Here is a 26,372-nt window from a genome sequence, read left to right as displayed (position 1 = left end):
TGTTGTCCCTTATATAAAATGGCAAAATTGAAGTTTGCTTTTTGGAAGAGTGTGTGTGTGTGTGTGTGTGTGTATTCAAACCATGGATGGTTGAATTGGTAGATGAAGAATCTGTGAATACTGACGGCTAACTGTAAGTCATGGGTGGATTTGATGAAGAGGGTTGCCAGCTTTCTGAAGTTCCTTTTGGCTGGCCCGAAGCAACTGGTATAATGTGGAAAGAGAATCTGGAGAACCAATCTTGAGATAGTCAATATCCCTGGTCCTTGGTTTTGCACATTCATGCACTGCTTTTTGTAACTGTAGCTGCAAAGAGGAGGAGAGCGCAGATCCTTTGAGGTTTAGTGAGAACCAGGGTCGAAATATTTTATCACAGATAACCTGTGGAAAAGAAGAAGAGAAAAATCAGCTTTAGTGTCATTTGGAAACAATGAGAACTTCCAGTTCCAGGAGTCTTTAAGGAAGGGGTGGAAACTGCATAGAAATCTCCAGATGCTGTTGGACTGCAATTTCCAGCATAGCCCATGGTAAGGAAGGCAGGGAGTTGCTGACCAACAACTGCTATTCCCAGACTTGCTATAAGGGAAGATTTTCCCACACAAGTTTTTGTTATAAATGACTGTTCAGTAATTCATTCAGACACTTGATCAGATTCAGTTTCCTCCACACAGGCATCCTTTAGAGGTGTAGAATTTCAACTGTGATTCCCCTGCCATTCTCAGGAAGCATGACAGGGCCAGGTGATGGGAGTTGTAGTCCTGCCTATTTGAGACCACTGTGTAGGAAGAAAGGATGAACTTGTCAGCTAAACCAATGGCAGAGCAAGAAGGCATAATGACAACGTGGATTATCTCTTTGTAATGTGACCAATTGAAGGCCCCAGTTGCATTTGTAGTAAGGAATTATGGCCTAAACTTACTCAAAGTTCTAATTAGAGTGGGTTCACTCAGTCAATAGGAACTTGGTAAGTCAACCATTATGGACCTTCCAACATTTCACAAATGAAAACCAGAGCATGTGGGCAGGTAAAATCAGGGGGTGGTCAAGATGATAAAAGTTATTTATGAGGAAGACCACACAAGCCAAGAGAGGATAAAGCAGTTCACTTTTGTCTTAGTCTAAAGGGAAGTCAAAATTCTGCTCCTTTCTCTCTTCTTCCCTCCAGCTGAGTTAACTGAGTGCAAACAACCTTTGCACTTTGAATTCAATGTGCAGCAATTGAAGTTAGCTGAGGACGAAGGGAGAAGATGGGAGGAGGAGAGAGAAACATTTTAAAAACAGCTGAAAAAGTAGTACAGCAGATTAATCAAGACTGTTCCCACCAAACTGGGACCAGTTGGAAGGTATGGCATTATGTAACTTCTATTGATTCAATTGGTCTATGTTTGGATTTAAATCTAAAAGTATAAAAGCTAGCTGATTTTTTATAAAAAAAAACAGAATACTTAGTTGAAGGACATGTTCACACACATCCCTTGATTTTTCAGCCCTTAACACACAGTAGGTCTACTTATTATTATTATTATTATTATTATTATTATTATTATTATATCTTCCCACCTCTGCCAATGGATCAATTACACCTGCTGTGTAAATGCTACCTCCCAATGGCACTCAGATATGCAAACCCATAAATTGACCTTAGGCAAGTCACACTCTCTCAGCCTAAGATGAAGACAGTGGCAAGCCATTGCTGAGTAACATTTGTCAGAAGGTCCTATAATAGGATCACCATAAGTCAGATGTGATGTGAAGGCACATAACAATATCTAGTGGGCAACTTGTAATTGTTGAACTACAAGTCCTATTTAGTTACCATAGCTGATGGGGACAGATAAAGTACATTTCAGTCCAACAGTACCTGGAGGACCATGGCTGTTACCCACCCCTGGCCCACACATACTTGCAAAGTGATGCAGTGTCATCATATTATAAGATTTCCTACTTTCTGTTCAACAATATTGATCACCACTGAAATAGCCAGGGAATGTAACAAAGCCCTGATACCACATTAATGTGGTGAATATTACTGGATGCTACAGCAAGGAGCAATACCCACCTCTTTAGATTCTGATCATCTTCACAGAAAAGCATTTTGCTTTCACTTATATGGTACGAAATTCTGTTTCTGGCAATTAGATCTGTGACAGCTTATTCATATGAGAAAGCCACCACATCCAGTGATGTGTAGGCAGATGTGAAGAAGCCCTTAATGACCGACACAGGTTCATTTATTCTGATCTGTGCAGTAATGGGTATTTTAAAGGAGAGGCATGCACTGAGTAATAGATAAATAATCCCTTGGTCACTCACTTGAAGGTTATTATTGGCTCTTTCTGCTCCGCATTTTCTGCTCCTCAGGTTGCACTTTGAAAAGCAATCAAAAAAATTACAGTCTTGGTCTCCGGTGCAGTTTTGTTCAAGGATGTCTCTCATTTTCGGTTCAAAAAAAGCCATATCTACATCAATAGCAACCACCTGCAACCACAGCAATACATTCAAGGTTACACACTCTTGAGGCAAACCACCACACAAATTGCCACTTCTCTTTGTTTCTGAGTCCTGTGACTGCTGATCCAAGCATTCCTGAGTAAATGCAAGGGAAAATTAGAAATTACAAGTGGAAGAGCTTTTACTGATGAGCTCTGCAACTCCAGGGCTGGAAATAAAATTGAAACTGTTATGGCTGATAGTTGTGTGACAGCAAAGAGCAATTTTGACTGGGAGATGGTTGATCAAAATGTCACTCTTAGAATAATATAATTCAATTGTCCTCAGAAAGGATTTTTTTCCAGTGAGGATATACATTGTTTCTTTTATTCTAATCAGACTCATATAAACATATCTCCAAATACAAGGACATACTACCAGCAGTCTCACAACATGTTATCCCATACTATGGCTTGTAGAGCAAAAAAAGTCTTGGCACTGCCAGTTAAAAGTACAAGCATACCATAGTTTAAAAAGCATCTGACAATCATATTCCTTTTTACAGCCTTTTTATGCCTGCTGAGCCCCCTTTTCTTCCTCCTCTTTTGACTACCTGGAACTTTTTAGCAGCATTATCACTGAGAAGATGTAGGAGAAACAAGGATTTTTCAACTTTGGGTCACAGTGGTGTGCCTACAATAAACAACACAATAAAGCCTAAAGTGGAGAAGAATAGCATTCAGCTTTAGCTAATCCTGTTCTTGTCAATTAATGAGCAAGAGACATGTGTGGTATCTGTAAAAGCTAGGACTGAGATGGCAGCCTTCCATATCATGAGAGGGTCTTGGACATATTAGATGATCACCTCCCTAAGCTTTGTTTAGGTGAACCTGGCTGGGCTAAAATAATTCAAGACTTATTATCCTCTAAAACTCTTTCAACATACAGTATATTTTTATCTTTCCCAAATTAAAAACAAGCTGGTAGAAAGGATCTATAAATGATCAGGACAAATGATCAGGACTCAGGCCTAGTATAGCCCACCTGTTTTCAGCAGCCTGGAGCCAATTCTAGGGCTGCAGAGTGTGTAGCATCCGCACGCCCCGGAACCTTAACATGTGATGGTGGCACCATCTTTAGGCACCGCTGTCCACATGGCACATGTATTGATGATGTCACATGTCTGCCATGTCCAAACAGCATAGCACACACATGACATTGTGATGCCCCAGGGTGCTTACGGAGCCTTGGCGGCATCGCCGGAACAAACTCCATTTTGGAGCTCTTTTTGATGCAGATTGTTGCCACGGCCGTGCAGTTTCCCCTTTCTTCCAGTCTGTACCAGGCCTTAGTTTCAATTAAATCTTCAATTTTTTCCTATTGGTATAATATGTTGAAATCAAATCACATAAGAAAGCAAAACTTACACTTACCTTTGCCTCTCTGAGAATAGCAGTTACAGAACTAAGGCGCGTTACAGATTGCCCAAAAGCAGCCTGCCGCTGCCATCATTAGCTGTGCTGAGAAGCCCCAGCGGCCAGACCGCGAGGCTTCCTGGTGCAGCTAAAAAGAAGCTCCAAAATGGTGCTTCTTCTTGGCACCCGGAAGTGGCGCCATGAGGCACAAACCACGCACTCCCAGCGTCACTTCCGCCATGACACATCCGGACGCTGTGCGTCCGAGACGTAAAGATGGCATCGCCCGTGTGGACGGGTGCTGCCATTTACTACGTGCTCTGCACATACTAGGGATGGGGCCAGTTAGGAAGGTAAGACCCTTCCTAACCCTAGCACGCTCCTTTCTAACCCTAGTACGTGCGGAGCGCGTACTAAATGGCCGTTTGTAATGCGCATAAGTTTCCAAACTATGCCGACGTCTTTCTTGGCATAGATATAGAAATGTTCTGAGAAATATAAAGCTCTGTGTTTGTGATGTGGTAGAGGATATTTTGCATTATTTAGTCTATTGCCAGCTTTATCAAAACCCCTGGAAGAGATTATTGGGACAGATTTTGACATCCTGACAGGGTGAGAACTCTAACATGAAACTATGCTGGTTATTTTCAGACTGTGATCCATACGTTACACATAAAACAACCTTCTTTGCTAAAGTCGCTAAAACTATTGGTATTGGTTACTTGAAAGATATTGCTGTAGGCCGTGCAGAGGATTCATCAATCTGATTTTTTGTATGGATGTACATGTATGCATGTGTTCTTTTACTGGATTTTATTGGCTTTTAGTCAAATGTAATAAATGACCAACTGACTTAATGAGTAAGCATTAATGATTTTTGTCTTGCATTGGATTTATTTTTCATCCTCTTTTTGCTGACTTATCAGGTGCTGGTCTTGCCCCTGGCATTTGATTCCCATATTCCCCACCTGAGGTTCTCTGCTGTCATGACAGAAGCACAAGTGGCATTCCACCAAAATAGCTCAGCTTCTGCCTAGTCTTATATCCCAAGGCAGAAGGACTTGAGGGTTTGATAGATCTGCTTTTTAAAGAAAAGCTGCTGCACAGAGACCCAGCAATCAGAGCCTGACACAAATTATAAACTCTATGAATTAAAGCATCCTCAGCCCAGAAATTTTGTGAATGCCAGAAATGAACAAAGCTTACAGTCCTTTTGCACATACACAAACCAGTTCTGTCTTTTTCTCTGGCAGTATAATGAATGAAGGAAAATTAATTTTATTGCTGTTTGTTTTAGATAACTGAGGATCAGAAATCCTTGCTGATTGACTGCAGTATAAATAAGGAACTGAAAGCACGTAGCCAAGCAGCAAACTTCTCTATGGTCTTGTAATTTGGAGAGTGTTTACAACTCCTGTGATTTGTCTCAAAGGGTATGTATTACTTTGTTAAGATTTGTAAGTTTGTATCATAATTTGATGAGAGTTGTCCTATGTTTTTAAATATTTATTTAAGTGTATTTATATTTGTTTTCACCTCCTGAAGAAGGCCTAGTGTGGCCAAAACACATTGGGCATTTTAAACCAGGGGTAGGCAACGTGTGGCCCACGGGGCCGGATGCGACCCGCCAAGGCCTTGGGACCGGCCCCCGCCCGGTCTTGCCGCCGATTGCCGCCGGAGCCTTTGGCCTCTCGTGTGAGGGCGTGGGGCCTTTGGCCTATCAGGAGGAGGCGGGCAAGGGGGGGCAAGCGGCAGGCAAGGGGGCAAGCAGCAGGCGAGAGGGGCAATTGTCTATAGAAGCCTCCAAAACATGCATTTATATTAACATTTTTAAAAAAAATCAGCATTTTTTTTAGGTGTCCTCCATTTTTTTAAAAAAAAAGTGTCCTCCATTTGAAAATTTTGTCCCACATTTGTCCCGGTTTATTTATTTATTTAATCTTGTTTAAAAATATTTAATTATTTATTTTTTGGCTTCGGCCCCCCAGTTGTCTGAGGGACAGCAACCCGGCCCCCGGCTCAAAAAGGTTGCCTACCCCTGTTTTAAACACTATAAACACTCCATGGGTCACATGGAGCTTGTCTCCATTTGGTTGAGTGACTGCAGTACATACAGCTATCCATTGCCAGTGGACCCAGAACTACTTTCTAGCCATGCTGTAGCCTTTAGCCTCTGTTATTAATATTTACTCATCACACCACAAGAAAGAAAGAAAGAAAGAAAGAAAGAAAGTAAGTTGAGGCTGATGATGATAATTGCCTACCAAATTCATGTTCACCCCATGGGAGATGTGACCAAAGAATTCTAGTCTCTCGGCTGTTAGGACAGTATTCTCTTTTGTGACCTTGCTTTTCACTTTAAAAATAACAGTACTAGAGGGAAGGCAGTTTACACACCACAGCAAGCTGTCTTAAAGTATATCACTCCAAGCATTTCCTTTAGATTTCTTTGAAAGCTTCAGAAGGCTGACATGCCCTGAGGCCTTTCACAAGTTCATGCATGCAGTATCAGACACATATCTGCAATGCACTGTTACTTCTTAAGAGTGTCTGTTTCCTTAAGAGAGGTGCAATGGGAGGGGGTGCTGTTGTTGATGAGTGTTTGCTTTGATAGAATGCGCATAAGTGGGTCAGATCTTAATTGTGTCCCAGCTGTCGTGATCTGTATGTGTAACACCTAAGCTGCACCCAACATTTCCCAGGAAGCTAAAGAAAACAAAAATGAAAGCAGAATTAGAAGAATAAAATAATCTGTTCCTATTATGTCCTGGGTGTTTTGTTAGTTCACACATGGAGCAAACTGTATTCTAGAAAATAGTCAAAAACAATGAGTTTAGCAATAGTAGCTCATCAGTAGTTTTGCATTAGTGCTAGTATGAGCATCCTAAAACTAGGAGTGACCTCCATTCATTTTCCCACCAACTGCATGTTCTACATGCATTTAATTAAGGCAAAAAGTGAGATACTGGCACTCATTAGAATGAGATTTTCATGTGAAAGATTTCTTTCCCAATTTGTGCCAGCACTATAAAGTAGCTGAATAAAAACTGAAAAAAGGGGACAGACTTAGAATTTCTTTGGGTTTGGTAACAAAATGAATCTGTTTACTTTTCCTGTGGTCCCTGGAGCAATGCCAGTCTTTGAACCAGTGGCTGCTGGACCATGGAGAGTTTCCAGGAAAGAAAGAAATGGCTATAGCCAATGGGTACAAATATGGTAACATTCCCTGGCATATTAAAAGAAAAAAAAATGCTGGTTCCCCAAATCAGGTAGCCTGAGAAATGTTGCCCTTCAGCATTAATCTATTAGTTTCACAAGGATGCTGCTTGTGTACTGTAATAATTTATTTTTGGAGTAAATTACTTGTTTGATTATTCTTAGTTCTTAGGGCTGTGCTCTATGTGTGTTTGTGTGTGTATGTTTCACTAGGTCAGCTCAGTTGCTGGTTGAACCAAAAACCATCAGCATGTGTTGCTCAGATGAATGTGCATGATTAGAAATAGGTAGGAGACAGAGCTAGCGTATTGTAATGCCTTGAGCATTGGACAACAATGCTGGAGACGAGGGTTCAAATCCTTGGTCGGGCACAAAAACTCACTGGATGACCTTGGGCAAGTCATACTCTCACAGTACAGAAGGAGGCAAAAGACAACCCCTTCTGAACAAATCTTGCCAAGAAACCCCTGTAATAGGTTTGCCTTAGGATCAGCATAAGTCAGAAATGAAGACACACAACAACAAAGCAACAACAACAAAGGGGCAGTTCTATCAGGACCACATAGCCATGACAGTATCAGTGCCATATAGGTGCAGAATGCTGCTGGGTAGCAACCCTACTAAATCTGACTAAACATGTAGCAAGCAAAGCAGAGGCAGGAAAATTCTCCACTTAATAAGTCAAATCTTCTTGTGCTTTTTTGCTTATTCCCACTCATTCCCTTGGTTCTAATTATCCACCTGAATAAATATAAAAATAAACTGGAGAGTGAAAATAAGCCTACGCCTTTAAGTGACTACATGCTTAAACTTTGCAGAGCACTTTTAAGTATGAAGTTCTTTGTGCATACTTAATAAATACTGAAACTGTTGGCAGCCCCACTAATGAACAGATTCTACTTTCACTCTGTAGGAAGAAATTAATTTGCTCTAAGTTAAACTGAAAGCATGATTTGAAGACCCTTCTGTAAAAGTCTTTTCTTACCAAAACTCTAGCTGAGATTAACATTTACTTGCATTTCTATTCTTCCTGTCCTTCAAAGACTCATGATACATGAAATGAATACCAAAATTACTGAAAACTTATTCAGTTTCAGGAATAGCCTCTTCTCCTATCCCTCTCTTGAAATCCAACAGAAATAAAAGTCCAGCAGAAATAAAAATATCCTTTCTGATAACTAACTCTGTTAACTAAAGGCAAGCTTAAGTACTATGGTTTTGCAGGACTTCTACAGAATTCTCAAGTCTAGAGTTAATGTCTTCAAGACAACACATCTCTACAGCTATAATCATAATTCCCATCATCACCACCATTATCAATACCAACTCCATTTCCAATACTGAGTTTTTACTGCCATTAGATATGTAGAACAAAATGAAGGGCTGCATAATTGTAGCATAGCGCTTCCACTTTAATGGCCATGGTTCCATCCTAGTTTGGTAAGGCACTAGAACTCTCTGGATCAGAATTCTACATACACTTCCCTAAACCGCAAATCCCAGAATTCCAGAGGACAGAACCATAGCAGTTAAAGTGTATTTGCAGCACTATAATTGTGCAATTTAAAAGGGTCTCAGAAAAGTCATTTTTAGAGTACAGGCAGATTCTTGGAGCTGTAATAATAATAATAATAATAATAATAATAATAAATAATTAAAAATCACATCACAGCCACACAAAAGAGAGTGTCAGTATGCTTGTGGGCATCCCATGGTTCTCAGAAATACCGAAGGTCTTTATCAGGTGGGGGGAACCCAAAGCAGGAAGACAACCCAGCACAGACTGAGTCTGCTCTTTAGCTACAGAATGCTCACTAGCCCTAGTAGAATGGTAGTATAGAAAATCCAGAGGAGGGCATGGTTGACTGACAGGGGTCCAAAATACACTGCAGAAACAATCTATTTTGAGACCCCTTTAACTGCCTTGGCTCAGTGCTAGGGAATTCCTAGGACCTGTAGTTTTGTGAGATATTTAACCTTCTCTGTCAGAGAGCTCTGATGCCACAATAAACTGCAATTCCCAGGATTCCCTAGCACTGAGCCAGGCCAGTTAAAGCAGTCTCAAACTGGGTTATTTCTGCAGTGTGTTTTGGACCAGAGTGAGCAGGACTACTCCACTTTTCAACAACTTGTTAGAGGTCATACTTTTATATTTTAATTTCAAACTCAGTTCTGGATATCAGTTTTCACATGTTCAAAAGATGTATCCATGCACAAGAAGGTTTGGAGGAACCCCACAATCTGCACCACAAGATAATCTTTAATGGAAGAGAAAAAATACTGTAAGGAGAAAAAGTCTCCCAAAAACTGAATGAGGACTTTACATATTCAGTGACCATAGAACACTGAAACTCTTTTGGGGAGATGGAACTAAACTTTGGGTGAGATGGAATGGAAGGGAGTTACCGAGAAAGGGCCTGGATGGTTGTCTGAAATGCCAAACAGGAGAACTCCATAATAAATTAATCGTTGCAGAGTCCACTTGTTCAGAATAGCATCATTATTTGAGTTTGGCACGTAGCCTGAACGTTCAGGAAATATTTTGCTGTGATCATAATGCAGCAGAGGAAGTATTTAAGTTCTAGAGACAAGTGATTTTGATTACAAAGTATGCCAGTAACAAATTTCTACATCAGGCCCAGATTTACAAATATATATCTGTAACACTTTTGGCTCACAGCACTTTGCACATGTGTTATCAATTGGTCTTCTTAAAATGTCAGTTGTACTCACAACTTTATTAATATGAATCAAAATGAATCATAAATTTCATCACCAAGACCTTGGTGCTTACTTACTGTCAGGTCATTTCTGATGGCAAAATTTTCCGGTTTGATGTCACAGAGATGAAGGCGATGAGAGAAGTCATTGTCAAAATGATTCACCATATCCAGGAAGCTGATTGCAATTTCAGTGATGGCCTTAGCATTGCTTTTAATCCCAGAGAAGGAGGCACCAAGAGCATCTTCAACTGAAAATAAGGTTTTGTGCCAGGCATGTCCTGCAGTCAAATATTCCACAGCGTAGAAGTGACCACAAGAGCCAATGACCCTTAGGACATGTTTACTGAAGTCCTGCAATACACTAAAGTAAATATATTCTTCTTGTTGGAGTAAGGACCACATACTAGCTAGCTGTGCTTTCCAGTGTGGACCTCTCCTCTTAGTCCACAAAGGTCCCACTGTGTTATTAGGAAGTTCTAAGCCCAGAACATTCTTGATCTCCAAAGCCACCATCAGAAGCAATTCTGCCTCTGGAATACCCTGTGATTCCAGCTCTTCCAGGAAGCCAAGATGGCAGTAGCTTGAGAATATTTCATTTTTGGATTTCAGAATGACCGGGCGACCTCTCCAGTCGGCTTGGATGACTTTCTTACCTCTGTCGTAATAAAGGCAGCGCTTGTATATCAATTTCTGTGCCACACACAAGTCTTCACAAAGATCCCCTGTCAAGGCTCCTTTTCTGTAGTCAAGACACTGGAGAAATGTGAGAGGAAACAACTGATATCAGAAAAGTATAATTTCCAGCCACTCTGAGAACTGGAGAGAGAAAGAATCAATTTAGGAACCTTTATCTCTAAGATTTTGCAGTTCTTTCTGATTCATATAAAAGTACAGATACAAAAGAAGACAGGTCTGAGAAGGAAAGCTTACCCAAGTAACTTTTTTTATTTCCTACAGAATAGATAGGTTGTAAGAGCCCAGAGAACTGTGACTCAAGCCCACTGGTTGGAGCATGGCAAGCTTTGCCCCCAAATGGCAAAAAACTACACTTTTGCTCTGGATTGGGAATTCAGTGTTTAGATTTCCTTTTCTATCTTGCCATGAGCCAAACCTGTATCTTAAGTCTTCTCTCTGCCATACAATAAAGGTTCAGAAAATACCATACTAGTATCTTTCCTGTGCATCAGCATGTTTGACTACAGACGGCTGGTGCCTCCCATGTCAGTGGGGGAGCAAGTCTGCTTCGGGTTTTAGTCTATACAGGAGCTATCCAAGGTTCTGAGCTCTATCCCCTAAATAGCTTTAAAGCTCACACTAAACCAAAAGTGTATTCATCCCCCCATTGACATGAAAACCAGTATCCACCACTGTAAGCAAATTTCTGCAACAAAACAATAGCATAAATTTCTGCCAGGCAGAATGATACCTTGCCTAATGTCCCACCTCTCAATCCACCTTTTTCATGCTGTTTCTCTTCCTGACACAACCTTGTAGCAGTTAATGTAAAGTAAAGAAGTCACTGAGAAGAGTCCTGATTAAAGGCAGATGCACAACAAGGATAACACCCTCCAGGACATCCAAAGGATGCCTTCAAGGTCCCACTGGATGCAACAACATTGTGCATCTCACTGTAGGTACACAGCAAGATATTGATCAGTTTTCCTTTGCTCTCTACAAGCCACTGCTTGACTGTTCAGAAGGTTTTCCAGGGATGTTGGTGGCTGCCTGTGTGTATCAATAGTTTTTTGAGAGCCAACATGGTATTATGATTTGTAGGTTGGACTAGGACACTAGGAAACCTGGGTTTGAAACCCCAATTCAACCATGGAAACTCATTGGATAACCTTAGATAAGTCATACTCTCTCAGCCTCAGAGATAAGCAAGGACAACCCCTCTGAACAAATTCTACCAAGAAAACCCTATGGTAGGTTCACCTTAGGGTCACTCTAAGACAGAAATAACGTCTAGGCACACAACAGCAACAACAACAACAACAACAACAACAACAAACATTCATTTGAGGTTTCAAATCAATGTACAAATAGCAAAATGAAGCCCTCATTTTTAAAAAAAATACCTTTTCTTATCAGGTGCCTCTCTGTTGTTTTACAGGAGACCATCCTATTTGCCATTGTCTTCTATTTCAGTGCTTCTTGGGCTAACTGAACAAGGAGCTGGCATGTTTTTTTTCCCCTTAACATGCTAGGGGTGGGTACCAAATTTTTGCCCATCAGTTACACTGTTCCTTTTTTTTTCCTTGGAAACTTTCCATTTGAAAGACTGATGGGTCAAAGTACAGGTTAAAGCCAAACAACAATGGGAAGGGAGAATAGCAGTCAGCTTAAGTTGTTCATACACAGCTGGCATATGAAAAACAGACTGAGCATGATCACAGTTCACCTGATCACAGTCATCCTCACTATGGTGAGACATTTTGTATTTGTATTTAAATTATAATAATTATTTCTAAATCTGCCTCTATACAGTACATATAAATTAACATATACACCTTGTATGCACATTTGTGTCTTATTTTGCCCTGGAGAAAATGTATTTCCACATTTCTAGCCAAGTGTAAGTTGGCCATCCTTATTTCTTCTACCATGTTTAAAACTAGCTAGCAGAAGGAAAATAACCAAATGCTCTGATGAAATGAAGTTGGAAATATAAACAGTACAAATGGTAGTAAAAAATTAGTGCCATCCCATTTAGTAGTGAAAGCAACAGGTAAAGTCTTCTGTTGCACACACTGAAAAGGAAAATTGTGAACACACAGAAGTCAGTGGACAGTCTTGTGGATTTTACTAATTCATGACAGAGGTTTCAAAGAAACAAAAGTAAATTGGAACTAGTCTGCCTTTTTGGCCATTTTAAGATGTAGCATCAGTAGACTATTTGTTCTCTACCAAGATGAAAATATGTAGCATTTTGAAACAAAAAGAAAAAAAAATGCCACAGTTTACTGCAATGTTAAACATTCTCTTCACTAATGTTATTAAATACCTGAAAATTTCTAGAAAAAAAATTGTTAGAAGTAATATATATATATATATATATATATATATATATATATATATATATATATATATATATATGAGAATATTTCTGGATGGCTTGTGCAAATCAAATCTAAAACTGAGATTGGTCCTCTGTACTTATGCGGTCATCTTAAATGCATGAAGGCAAGAATAGGATTTCCCCTGTTGATCTGTTCCTCCACCCATAATTGTTTCCATCCCTCCATTTCTGAGCATGTAGGAAGTCTGCATAACTGCTTCCATTCAGACCTTCCAGAAGTGCAGCTGTGAAGTGTATTCTGGGCAGATCTCTGGAGGAGATGATGATCACGGACATGGAGTTAGAGTGGAAGATGCCAAAAACTCCACAGAGAGATGGTGGCCTGGTAAAAACTTCCGTTTCAATTTTACTAACTCCTTCCACCCACCTTCCTCCAGATAATGATTTCCCACATTGGGCTCTCTAAGAAATGCTGGACTCCAGAAACTACTTTTACTCTTTGACTTTAGGGTACATCTACACTGCAGAATTAATGCAGTTTGACACTGCTTTAACTGCCATAGCTAAATTCTATGGAATTCTAGGATCTGTAGTTTTATGAGATATGCAGTCTTCTCTCTCAGAGAGTTCTGGTACTACAATAAACTACAAATCCCAAGATTCCATGGGATGGAGCCATGATAGATAAAGCAGTGTCAAACTGCATTAATTCTGCAGTGTGGTAGCCATCTCAGCTTGCAGCTACTGAAGTAAACTGAGGCCAAAGAATGAAGGTGGGAGAAGGGAGAAACTGAAAAGAAGAAGGCTCTCCCTCTATCCACCATCATCCTGAGGGAGAGATATGGGAAGGCCAACTCCAGGCCTTGCCTGAAAAAGAAGAAGGACGCTCCCTCCAGTCCATCTGCCTTGGTCCAGGCTTCAGAGGGAGAGGTTTGCTGGACTTTCCCCCTTCCCCACTTCCATTCTCTTCTCCTTTTGTGTCTTGTCTTTTTAGATTGTAAGCCTGAGGGCAGGGAAATGTCTAATTTAAAACAATGTAAGCAGCTCTGATAATCTTTTGGCTGAAGAGCTGGGTATAAATACTATAAATAAATAAGAAACTGGGACATTTGAAAACAGCTGAAAAAGTGGGATGTGTAGAGGATTAATTTGGACTATTTCTGCAAAGCCAGGACAGTGGGAGGGTATGTCTCTGACAACCATGACTGTGTATCATTTTGTTGTTCCCTTCACAAAAGGGCATCCTGGCTAGGAGTGTGGAAGCAGTCCTCTGTGTTTGGTTCTGAGAGGCAATTGTGGAAGAGCCACCAGCAAAGAGGAATCATATGAGTTGTTTTCAGTCTGCTTCCTGGCCCTTTCACCATGCAGCTGTGTTTTCAGATGTGACCAGAAACACCAGGGGAGAGCAAGCCATGTCTTCTTCCTAGGTTTCTCAGCCATTAGAAAGTGTTTCATTACAGACAAAAAGCCAGTCAGCAATATATTTTATTATAGCATACCACCACTGCATGCACATCATCAGATGCATCTCCATAACCTTCAAATGTCCCAGTTTGGCAGGAACTATCGCAGGAACCATCCCAGTTGATCCTCTGTCAGTTTTTGAGTTACCTTTAAAATGTCCTACTCTCTGTCTTCGCCTCCCACTTTTCCTTTGTCCTCTTTACCTAAGCTGCTGCAAACGGAGTTCAAAGCACGCGCAGCAGGATGAGAGGAGAGGTGGAATCTGGCCCTTCCCTGTAGGCTCAATTTATTGGGGTAGGTAACATTAAGCCTCCAGATGTTTTTGGATTGCAACTTTCATCTTTCACCATTGGCTAAGAAAGTTGCTAGAGGTTGTAAGCCAAAAACATGTGGAGGGGCACATCAGCCTATCCTGCCCTACATCATGTTATGTGATTCTGGATTCTTATTTCCAATAAATACAGTCTCTCTGAGTACAACAGAGAGCAGCTAACGTTCTCTAGAAAATAGCCCTATCTTGCATGAGCAGAGGTGATTTCTGTTAGCACAAAGTCACCACTAAATACAATATTTTGGATTTACAACAAATCCTGTCATTATTCTCAACTAGAATAGCCCATTGAATCAATACAATTACCAATATAAGTGACTTGTTATTCATCAATTGATTCAATACGTTTACTCTAATTGGGATTAGCCAATAAGATTCAGGCCAAAGCCTTCTACGTTTTTATCAAGCACCTTCTAGATCAGGTACTATGCTCCCCTTTCATTTCTCCATCTCTAGCCACTCGCAGGGCTGGCCCAAACATTAGACAGAATGAAGCCTCTAGGTAGTAGATCTGGAAGCAAATCATGAGTCACTTAATTTTTTATTATTGTGTGTGCTTGAGAAAGAAGCCAAAAGGAGTAACTAAGGGCCTGAACAGACAGGCCAAAATAAAGCTGCTTCAGGTCACTTTGGAGGTATGCTGTTTAAATGACACAAGCATCTTAAGAGGCCAGTAGCTGCGCCAAAGTTGTGCTTCAGTATTTAGAATAGGAGCTTGGCTTTGGCATGGCTTCTGGCCTCTTAGGACACATGCATAATTTAAACAGCATACCTCCAAAGTGACCCGAACAGCTTTTTTTGGCCTATCTGTTCAGGCCCTAACATCCAAAACACACTGCAGAAATAATCCAGTTTGAGACTGCTTTAATTGCCCTGGATCAAGGCTAGGGAATTCTGGGAACTGTGGTCTTGTGAGACGCTTAGCCTTCTCTGTCAGAGAGAGCTCTGGTGCCCCAATAAACTGCAGTTCCCAGCATTCCCTAGCACTGAACCAGGGCAGTTAAAGCAGTTTCAAACTGAATTATTTCTGCAGTGTCGATTGAACCTAAGACTATTGCGCTTTAGACACATCATGAAACAGCATGACTCATTAGAAAAGATGGTAATGCATGGTAAAGCAGTGGGCAAAGATGAAGACTGTATTACAGGTGAATAGATTCAAATCAAGGATACCATAGCCCTGAAATTGCAAGTTTACCAAGGCTGTTAACAGTGTTCTGGAGGTGCTGTTGTTATGTGCCTGTAAGTCAACTCTGACTATGGAAACCTTTTTCCTGGGATTTTTTTTTTTTTGCCATTGCCTTCCTCTGAGGCTGAGAGAAGGTAACTTGACCAAGGTCATCCAATGGGTTTTCATGACGGAACAAGGCTTTGAACCCTGGTTCTCAGAGTCCTTGTCCCACACTCAAACCTCTGCACTACACTGGCTCTATTTCTTCATAGGGTTGCCACAAGTCAAACCTGATGTGATGACAATCAACAACAAGGGCAGAAATTGGGAGAGGTGATTTTGGGATTTCCTGTCTCAAGTGCCAAAGTATCGTCAGGCAGCTCCAACCATGTCAAATGCTATATAAATCTGTCAAACCTAAGGAATGTCATATGTTACCCAAATGTTGCCAGTTGTGAAACATGGCCTCACATATTCCCCCCGCTGCCGCACCAGGAATTCGTTTGTATGCACTACCAGTTTCCAGAGTCATGAAGGTCTCCTACGGTCATGAAAATCTACAGCTAAACCAAAGAATATGAATAAACATAATGCATAACATTTTAAAAGCCTTTCCTATTTATGCCTGTGCAAATCTCTATGTATAGACACACACAAAAAAACCTGATTGAAATAGTAGCAGTGATTTTGCCTGAAGCTGCTCACTGATGCAAGTAGTCCAGCATGAAGCATTTGAGTAAATATATATTTGAGTAAATGTCTGAACATCTGTTTTAGACCCAATTTCTAAAGCAAGCCATTTCCCATTGTAATAACTGCTTATGTTTCCTTTGTGTGTTTTTTAACCACCCAGTGCTTTTCTGTTGTAAGTTTTAAAAGCAATGAACACTTTCTCAAAAACAACTGAATGACTAGCAAGCACAAAATGTCAAACTGAAGTTACAAATGACTCCAACCCTCTCTTTTTAAAAAGCAAATCCAAAGAATTTAGTTTGCTTAACAATTTTGAGAATAGGCCTGCGAACACCTTGTATGATTCTGCCATGGATTCATCCAAAACCCCTCCAATTGGGAATTCCCTTTATTGGGAAGGCAGTTTAATTCCTATAGGGATGAGGTGGCTTAAATGCAAAAGTACTATGGTTTACCTGGTTTGTGGATAAGGCTATAAACAACTTTTCTGCTTCTGGAATTCATGTTAGGTCACAGGCCAAAGAGAATAATGTGAGTGAGATTCTCAAAGCTACGTCAGATATATCACAATTATTTTGAACTTCCAGCTTTGCTCTGCAGGAAGTGGAAAATATTCACTATTTCAGAGGTATCCAAGCTTCACAGCTGCCTGTCAGAAGAAAAGAATTCAGTCCCCTTACTCTTTCCAAGAAGTTGGCAACGCTGCTACACTGCTGCACATAATTTGTCTTCGTTTATTATGCAGAATGCAGGGAAATTTATAGTCATCAATAGCTTGCTGCAGTAATAGATTATTTAATTTCCATTAAGCTTCCTTTCCCATTTAACAAAAGCTATTTTTAAAAAAATAAATAAAATAACTCAGCTTGTTGTTTAACCCTTTCTATTCTCCTTAGAAACTAATCATTTCTGTTAAGGTACATTCAAGAACATTAACCACTGTGAAACACAGATGTATAAATGTTTTTAGTATTAAATGTCCATAAATCATACTACAAATGATGATGAGATTATCCAAATATTCCACTTATATTTTTAAGCTCACTGAATAGATGATCTATATCTTTTGACCAAAAGGATCATTAATGGACAATAAAAGATTTCCAGAAAGACATTCTCATTTATTAATATTTTATTGTTTGTTACATGCTTGGGAAGAAAACTCTCCACAGATGAAATCATGGAAAATACTGTACTCACTTTTCTATTTTACAAATGTGTTAATGTGTATTAAACCTATTTCAAAATGGGATTCTCTGTTTTAAAATGCATTGTCATGTGTTATGTCACAGTTTATTACAGATAATACAGAACAACTCTTTTGCTGACTAATTTAAAACAGTAACTCATCTTTTTAAAAAAAAAAACTAATCACAGTAAAGAGCTGAATATGGACTATAGATGTTTAATCTGACCAGCTTAACATCTACCTCCAAGGTGTCCTTAAAATCCACTGGGAAACAGAAATCCCACATTGCTGTCTGTCTCTAGCATGTTTTATCTCTTACACTCAAAAGTGGAAGGCTCTGTCTTATATAACTGACAGTAACAGCTGCCTAAAAGGTGTAAAACGCAGTCATGGTGGCAAATGCTTTGCAAGCAGGTGATTATTTTCCTTAATCAGCATCTGGCTTCTTTTATCCCCGCACCCACCACTACTCCAGTGTGAAACCCCATCAGCATGGAGAACTGGTCTCCTAATGCCTTCCATGTCAAATCATGCACATGCCTCTTATTCACAACCTCAAGCATGTAGTGGCTCTCATTAGGCTACAATCAAAAGACTGGTCCTTTATCATATATAGGTCACAATTCAGCATGGGCTGAAAGTAGCCCATTAATTGGGATATGGCTCAGTGAAAGAAAAGAAATTACACAGAATGGCACAACATTTCAAACAATGGCAATAGTGTGTTGTCATGCCATTTACTGGTTGAGCACTGAGGTACTGTGTTTTGTTGCAATCTAGAAGCAATCAATGAAAAGCTGACTTACTTTCCCAAGGCAGTGCATCCCTACCCTGTTCTTCCAAAATGTGTCCACACTGCATAATTATATCAGTTTGACACCATGTTAATGACCCTGGCTGCATCCTTGAGAATCCTGGGAGTCACAAATTGCTGAGATACTTAGAATTCTCTCCCAGAGACCTCTTGTGCCCTTATCCAAACTACAGCACATAATTCTAAGTACTTCACAAAACTAAAAACTCCAGGATTCAAATTGGATAGGCCCATAGTAATTAAAGCAATGTCAAAGAGCTATCATTATGTCGTGTTTGTATACCTCAGGACTGAAGCACACATCTCTCTTGAGTTAAAAAAGAAGATATGGCTATGAGGTTGTAGTGATTTGCTAGAACAAGGTTACAAATGATGGGGTATCTTCCATCTACTATGCAGGGGTAGGACAGGATCAATATTTATACCCACCCCTAAAACAGGGATAATTCAATGAAAGCAAAGTATAATTTCAGGGAAATTTTCAAGCACTTACTGTAGCTTTGGGCTAAACTACTTGCTATTCTCAATGGTGACTCATAGGTTCCATGCCAGCAGAGCAAAAAATCTGTCTGAGATTTAGAGGAACTATCCAGGGTACTAATTAATCACTAGCCTCAAATTAGGGCTAGCACCATGATTAGCACCTTTAAAGTCTGTGGCCTAAATTCACCAAGGAGTCACTAGCCACCCCTGACTAGCTTGTGATGTAGTTAACGTGGTTTCTGAACTGCACAGTTTTGGGCTAGGTACATTATCTGGGTGCAGCGTGTTCAACTAGCTGAAATTTGTGGGCTATGTTCAAGGGCAGTCTGACATAATGCGAGACAGCCACACATGACATAGTATGTGTCTGTTTTTAAGTCTAAATCACATCCATGATGTGTGTGTGTGTGAGAGAGAGAGAGAGAGAGAGAGAGAGAGAGATCAAGACATCTGCATTAGGACCATAGTATAAGGGAAAGAGGGGCTGAATTTCCCTCCTCTCATTGCAGTGTTGTTGAAAACTGCGACACACACACACACACACACACACACAAAATCCTGTTATTTGGCCTGAGAATGCACCATTGGCAAAGGGATAATCCCATACTGTGCATACCATACTCACAATCTTTATTCCCCCACCAGATGTTCTCTGAAGAGGAAAAATTGAAGTACTGTAATCACTCAGTTAGCATAACTTCTTATTAAGCTGATTATATTGATTCTCCATTGCTTTTCCAAGAAACACAAGGTGGTTCACATGATTCTTCCTGCTTTCCGTTTTCCCCTCACAACAGCCCTGTGAGGTAGATTAGGCTGACAGATAGATTAAATGCATGGTTACCTAGTGAGTTCCACAGCTGAACAGGATTTCAACTCAGGTCTCCCAGTTCTAATCAGCCATTCTAAAAAAAGCTGCACCAAGATGGCCTGTGCCACATCTTGTTGTTGTTGTTGTTTTTAATACACCATTTAAAATTATTAGTAAAGATCATTAAATATTTTTCCACATTTAGCATGTTGTCACAAGCTTTCTATGTCTCTCTTGAGACTCATAATCTCTGTTACAGGGTTTTCTGGTAAGTGTACAAAAATATCTCTTGGATTGCTCAAAGGAGTCTGCTGTGGAAGCTTCTGCTGTCTGACTTCTCAAGGTTTTCCCATATTAATTTAACCTAAGAATAGTTTAACTCAGTGATTCCCAAACTTTGGTCCTCCAGATGTTTTGGACTTCAGCTCCCAGAATTCCTGACAGTTGGCCAAACTGACTGAGGGCTTCTGGGAGTTCTAGTCCAAAACACCTGGACTCAGAGTTTGGGAACCACTGATCTATCTGTATCAGAGAAAAGCACATACAGTTCAGTGTCCTGCCTCCTGTGAGCAACCTACAAGCTGGGTGAAAAAGCAGTGGTCCTTTCCCATTCTTATCTCCTCCAAGCAACTGGAATTCAGTGGGACATTTTCTGTGAAATTAGAATTACTGTGTTGGAAAGGTTCTTAGAGATAATCTACAATAGTCTAACCCTCTTGGAATGCAGGCTCTGCACTACTGAATGCAACCACAGCATCCCTGGCAGAGGGCCATTCAACTTCTGCTTAAATGTCACCAGTGAAGCAGAGTCCACCATTTACTGGGGCAGTTTCTCCCCACTGCTGAATCTGTCCCACAATTAAGAAGTCTGACTTAATGTTCAGCTCACTATCTGCATCTGTACACCTTATTTCTGTTGGCTGTAGTTCTGCCCTGTTGAGTAACAGAGAACAAATCTGAAAGCCATTCCATTTCTCATGGTCAGCATAGCAATAGCATTTACATTTCTATACTGCTTAATAATAAACTCAGCGCACTCTAAGCGGTTTACAATCTGTAAGCCAATTGCCCCCAAACAAGCTGGGCACTCATTTTACCAACCTACGAAAAGATGGAAGGCTGAGTCAACCTTGGAGCCCTGGGATCAAACTGACGTTGTGGCTGTGGTACTGGCATTCGACCACTATGCCACCAGCGCTCCCTTTGCTATCATGTTCCCACGTGCTATGAAATATTTGAAAGAATACTATCATATTTCCTCTTAACCTTCTCCAGGCTACACATAGGCAGTTCTTTCCACCACACTTCACAGAACTTCATTTTCAGACTCCTCACCATCCTGATTTCTCTTCTCTGGATCTGCTGGAACTTGTCAGTATCTTTCCTGAAATGTGCTACCCAGAACTGGACACAGTACTCCAAATAAAGCCTAACTCAGAACAGAGTGAAACTATTACTTCTCATGACTATGCCCCTATAAAGGCACCCCAAGTCTGCCCCATTTTTTAACAGCTGCATCCATTCCATTTACTTATTCATGTAGTTATAGCCAAGAGTGTTGAAAAATACATTTTCTATGTGTGCACACATTCCCCCAGTAGCCTCCACTACCTCTTGTAATAATAAATGCCAAATTTCATTCATGAGAACAAGTACTCCCTTTGTCTGTCCTGTCATTGATGAAATTAATTGTGTGACGCTGATTTGTAATATATTTACAGTCTTTCAAAAAAAATATTCAGCTGGCTTACACTTTAGAACCCATGTTAGTGTGTCCATTTGTAAGTATAGATTAGTTCTTCCTTACACGATAACAGAATCAAGAACATTTGTTTGACCTCACTTGGAAATGGGCTGAAGCACCCACAATGAATGAATGAATTGTTAAGGTAAAATAAGGCACATCCATACTCTGCTTCATAAAAACACATAAATAAATATTTAAGGGCACTTACAAATAGATCTAGAGGCTGTATGATATTTTTAAAAAGCAAAATACAATAAATCAAATACTTGGATTCTCTAACAGCCAACAGAATAAAACATCTCTAAGGGCCTGCTTAAAAGGGGCCAGATGAATTTAATTTAATGGAAAAGACCCTCTTTCATCTCTTATTCTGCTGACAGTGACAAAAACCTGAGAGTAGGCTTTCTCTAAGAAAAACCAGTTCTCAAGACACACAGGTCCCAGACCATTTAGGACTTTAAAGGTCAATGTCTTAAATAGAGTTCAGAAACAAACTGGAAGCAAATGATCTTGTCTCACAATTAGTTTAGTATGGTTTGTCCTGCTGATCCCAAACACAAGCTTAGCTGCAGCATACTAAGCCACATGAAGTTTCCAGGTTATCTTTAAAGGCAGGAATGAGAGTATTCCAAGAAAGAACAACTGTGATCCTCCAGATGCTTTTGGGCTGGAACTCCCATAAAACCTCACCATTGGCTATGCTGGTTACAAAATGATGTGAGTTTGAGGCTGATAACATCAGGAGGGCCACAGTTGTTCAATATTGCAGCCATCCAAGCTGGTGATACAGTAACTAAGGAATGGACTGGAATTCTTTTTTTGTCTTATAAGTTCCTCTATGGATGCAATTAGACATTTTGTCTGATGAGAAACAGCGGTATTTAGTTTAAGGCTGTGGATGGAAGCAGATTTGCACATGCAGAAGTGTATGGGACTGGGTTGCACATTCAGTTGTAGGTTGTGCGTTGTTGTGCAAAACATATGTCACCCAGCATGATCAATGTATAACTCCATACGTAGAGATTTAAATTAGTCCACCCTCATGTAGGTTCTTGCCATAGATAAGATTTTTCTAGGAAAGGGTGAAGCTGGAGAACCAGTAAAAGGGATTCTTGGCCACTGAAAAAGTAATTGTTGACTGTTGGGAAATCCACATGTGGGGATGGAGCCAGGAGAAATCACAAGTTGTAAACTTGTTGCTTTAGGAGTGTTGCATACACCTCCTAGAAATGGAACTGGTTGCTTGCAAAGATTTTTTGGAATTAGTAATATGGGAAGCTGTTGTAGTGTCAACTCTGACTAGTGGTGACTTTTTGGAGTTGAGGCAGTTATGTTCACCTAGCTGTACATGGTCTTCCCTGGCAGTCTCCCATCCCAGTATTTACCAGATCTGGCTCTGTTTAACTTCCAAATTTAGCCAAGATCAAGTGTGTTCAAGGACATAAGGTAGTGCAGGTAATTTGGGGATGCTTGAAGCCCCTGGGCAACAGGTTGCCTGCTCCTGTTTCACAGTCATAGCAGTGAGGAGAACACATCCTATCCATCTTCTCTGCAGCACATATCATTTTTAAAACCTCTCTTGTATGTGTGATACACCACCACAGAATGTTTGTAGAATTCATAACTGTGTTAGTCCCAAATAGTAGTATGCAAAGGGATCTTACAGCACCTTTGAGACTAACTGTGAAAATGATGTTATAAGCTTTTATAGACGTGGTCTTGCATCTGAGGAAGTAGATCAAGTCTACCAAAGTTCATGCAACAACTTCTTTCGCAAAGTTAGTCTCAAGGGTGCTGCAAGATCCCTTTGCATACAGAATGCTTATGTGCCTCAGATGCTCTCTACCAAACTTCCTACCTCCTTTAAAGGCTGTGCCCATTATTCTAACCTTGAGAGACACTGGGCACAGTGCTGGCCAATGGCTTCAGTGTTATTGCGACACTGCTTCCAGTCTGGGATTTAGTCCAAACTTTAAAAGAGCTATCAAAGAAGTTCATACTATAACCCAGACCAGAATCACTGCCCTTCTGCCATGGGAACCACCAACTGCTAATGTAATATCCTAGCAAGATTTCTTCTTGTAACCATCAGTTTCTCCTCTCCACACTGAGTTTGCATTCAAGTGTTCAGTACTTAGTGGACAGTGGATAGGTTTCTAGTAAATTCATATTGGTGAATTTCAGCAATTAGATGAACATAAAGAGTGCACTCCTATACATATCTATTCAGAACTATTTCCTACTGCATTCAACAGGGCTTACCTCCAGACATATTAATATTCAACTACATCTGCAAATATATGCACACTTACTTGGGAGTAAATGTCATTGAATCCTGTTATTAAATGCCACATAATTCCAAGTAAACATAAATTACTCCTAGTATTTTAATATTTTATGATCTGCATTCATTTAATTTAAATACATTAGTATACCTTTATGCCTCTTGCATGCAGCCCAAAGTTTCTAGACTTCACAGAACATGTAGACAGGCCTTTTCCTTGCACTGCTCTGATGACATATTCAACTTCCAGTATCTGGTGCTTAGGACTTTTCATGCAAAAACTATGGAAAACCCCCAGATTATTCTTGTTTTATAGACTGAACACTGAAACTGTCCTCAGTGACAAAAACTGTGTGACCAATTTTTTTGCAAGAATATTAGTTCCCTCCTATCTTTAAAAGAAGTCGTTCATCTGCCTGCAAAGGTTTTTCATGTGTCTGCATTTCCTCCTTGCTCTCTCTTCCTCTCCTGTTAGTTAGGCTGAGACTTCCAATTTGCTGCTATGGATGTTTACTCAATAATCATTGTAACATACTCAATGACTTTTCAGCCTCAGAGGAAGGCACAGGCAAAAAACCTTCCAAACAAATCTTGCCAAGAAAACCTCACGTGGGTCAGCATAAGTTGGAAATGACTTGAGGGCACACAACAACAACAAAAATAGCTCACTCCCACAGTAACCTATTTAGCAGTTTCATATCATACTGCTGGAACCCTATGCATGCATATAGCAGCCTGAACAAATAAGGGATTTCATCTCAGGTTTAAGCACTGGACTATGAATCTGGAGATCAAGGTTCAATTCCCTGCTCAGTCATGGAAACTCATTGGGTGACCTTGGGTGACACACTCTCAGCCCCAGAAAACCCCTTGACAGAATTGTATTTGGGGTGACATAAGTTGGAAATGACTTGCACACAGCAAGCATCACCACTATGCCCAGGATGAAGCTGTTAGTTTAATTCTGAAACTGTATCAAACTTCAGTTCAGTATTTTCTGCACCTAGACTTGAGCAGCAGAAAACTAGCATGGTTTTTGTGGTGTCAAATTGGGACTGGAGAAACCTCGGCAGTCGTGGCCAATACCTTCCAGGTCAGTGGGGCTGCAAATTTAGTGCTCCACACGATTTAGTCTCCAAGGTGCTGAACCTATTTAGAAGGGACAGGGTTTACAATGGAAAACTTCTTTAAAGTTCAATACAAACTCAACAGCCGATTCATCACTTCACTGAAACCGGAACCACTGGCTACCATAGGACCCCAGTTCAAATTCCTCCTCCGCCATGCAGCTCACACGGGTGACCTTGGGCCAGTCATGGCCTCTCAACCTGACAGACCCCACAGGCTTCTTGCAAGGATAAAATGAAGTCAACAAAGTCAACAAGCCACTCTCTGAACTCGTCATTGGACTGCTGCTCTGGAGACCAGGGTTAGAATCCCCATTCAGCCATGGAACCCCGGCGGGTGATCTTAACCAAGTCACACTCTCTCAGCCTCAGAGGAAGTCAAAGGCAACTCCCTCCCCCTCAAACAAATTTTGCCAAGAAAAAAACAAGATAGGTTCGCCATGAGTCAGAAACAATTTGAAGGCACACTGAAACAACACAACAACATGACACTCAAACTGAATTGTCTGGCTCACTCACAGGACGGAGCCTGTGCAAACTAAAGCTCTACCACTAAGAATATTGGCTGACAGAAGCCAATGAGAAACAGGCCCAACTTAAGTCAGCCCTAATATGGGGTTTTCTTGGCAAGATTTGTTCGAAGTAGATCTGTCACTGCCTTCCTCAGAGGCTGAGAATATGTGACTTGCCCAAGGACCCCCAATGGGTTTCATGCCTGAGTAGAGAACCAAACCCTGGTCTCCAGATAGTCCAACACTGCAACCACTCTGCCAGACTGCCTGGTTCCAAAAACCGACCCTGCGGTCCAAGGGAGTGCCTTGGACCACGAGACGCTCCTAGCAATGTCAATTCCTGCTTCTTAGCCAAGTTCCAAAGGGAGGGCATTTTGGAATCCCTCCTGGACAGTAGCTGAAAAGGGAGGGCATGTCTTGGAAAAGGAGGACCTCTGGTCACCCTGAAGAAGGAGGAGGAGGAGGAAGAGGGGAAGGGAAGGATGAGCAGATGCCCTCACTGCAAAGGAGGACAAGACACTACCAAGTGCAGGGCATTCGAGAAAAAGGTGGGCCATGACCCAAGCTCCACAGCCTCCCAGCCTGAGTCCTGCTCCAAAAGGGAGGGCGTTCTGGACTCCCTGCTGGGCAGAAGGCTGGGATGGAGGACGTGTCCTGGGAAAGGAGGGCAGACTGGCTCCCAGGGAGGAGGGAGGGCAGCAGGGGGGCCACCTACCAGCCTGGCCAGGATCCTGTGGCTCTGCTCGTCGGTGCATCGTCCGGAGAAGAGTCCGGGGCCCCCCCCGAGAGAGGAGCAGCAGCAGGAGAAGGGCGCCCCCTGCCGCCCAGCAGCAGCCCAGCAAGAGGCAGCGAGGCAGCCTTGCTCTTGCCCTCCGCCGGCGCCCAGCCCAGAGGGGCCTCATCCTCATCCTCATCCTCCTCCCTTTGGAGCCCTCCTGGCAGC

At 41.1% G+C, this 26,372-nt stretch overlaps 1 protein-coding gene across 1 annotated transcript; it reads right to left on the bottom strand.

Moving 5' to 3' along the window:
* DIPK1C (divergent protein kinase domain 1C) lies at window positions 1-26,372 on the bottom strand. The gene is made up of 5 exons (XM_042461427.1): window positions 26,145-26,372; window positions 23,942-24,071; window positions 9,860-10,537; window positions 2,314-2,478; window positions 1-381 (listed from the first exon to the last, which is right to left on the bottom strand). The coding sequence occupies exons 2-5, from the start codon at window positions 24,062-24,064 to the stop codon at window positions 139-141; spliced, it is 1,209 nt and encodes a 402-aa protein (XP_042317361.1). The 5' UTR covers window positions 24,065-24,071; window positions 26,145-26,372; the 3' UTR covers window positions 1-138.

This window comes from Sceloporus undulatus, chromosome 4 (assembly GCF_019175285.1).
Source record: "Sceloporus undulatus isolate JIND9_A2432 ecotype Alabama chromosome 4, SceUnd_v1.1, whole genome shotgun sequence".
Lineage (NCBI taxonomy): Eukaryota > Metazoa > Chordata > Lepidosauria > Squamata > Phrynosomatidae > Sceloporus > Sceloporus undulatus.
Note: the sequence above shows the minus strand (reverse complement) of the source record. Positions and strands in the feature narration are given on the sequence as shown.

Bases quoted from the DNA above. Each gene is read 5' to 3' on its own strand.
- DIPK1C (XM_042461427.1), bottom strand. From the start codon at position 24,064: ATGAAAAGTCCTAAGCACCAGATACTGGAAGTTGAATATGTCATCAGA. The intron at 10,538-23,941 runs GTATACTAATGT...ACATTTCTCCAG, and splicing joins TGCATGCAAGAGGCATAAAG to TGTCTTGACTACAGAAAAGG. The intron at 2,479-9,859 runs GTAAGTAAGCAC...CTGTGGTTGCAG, and splicing joins CCATCAGAAATGACCTGACA to GTGGTTGCTATTGATGTAGA.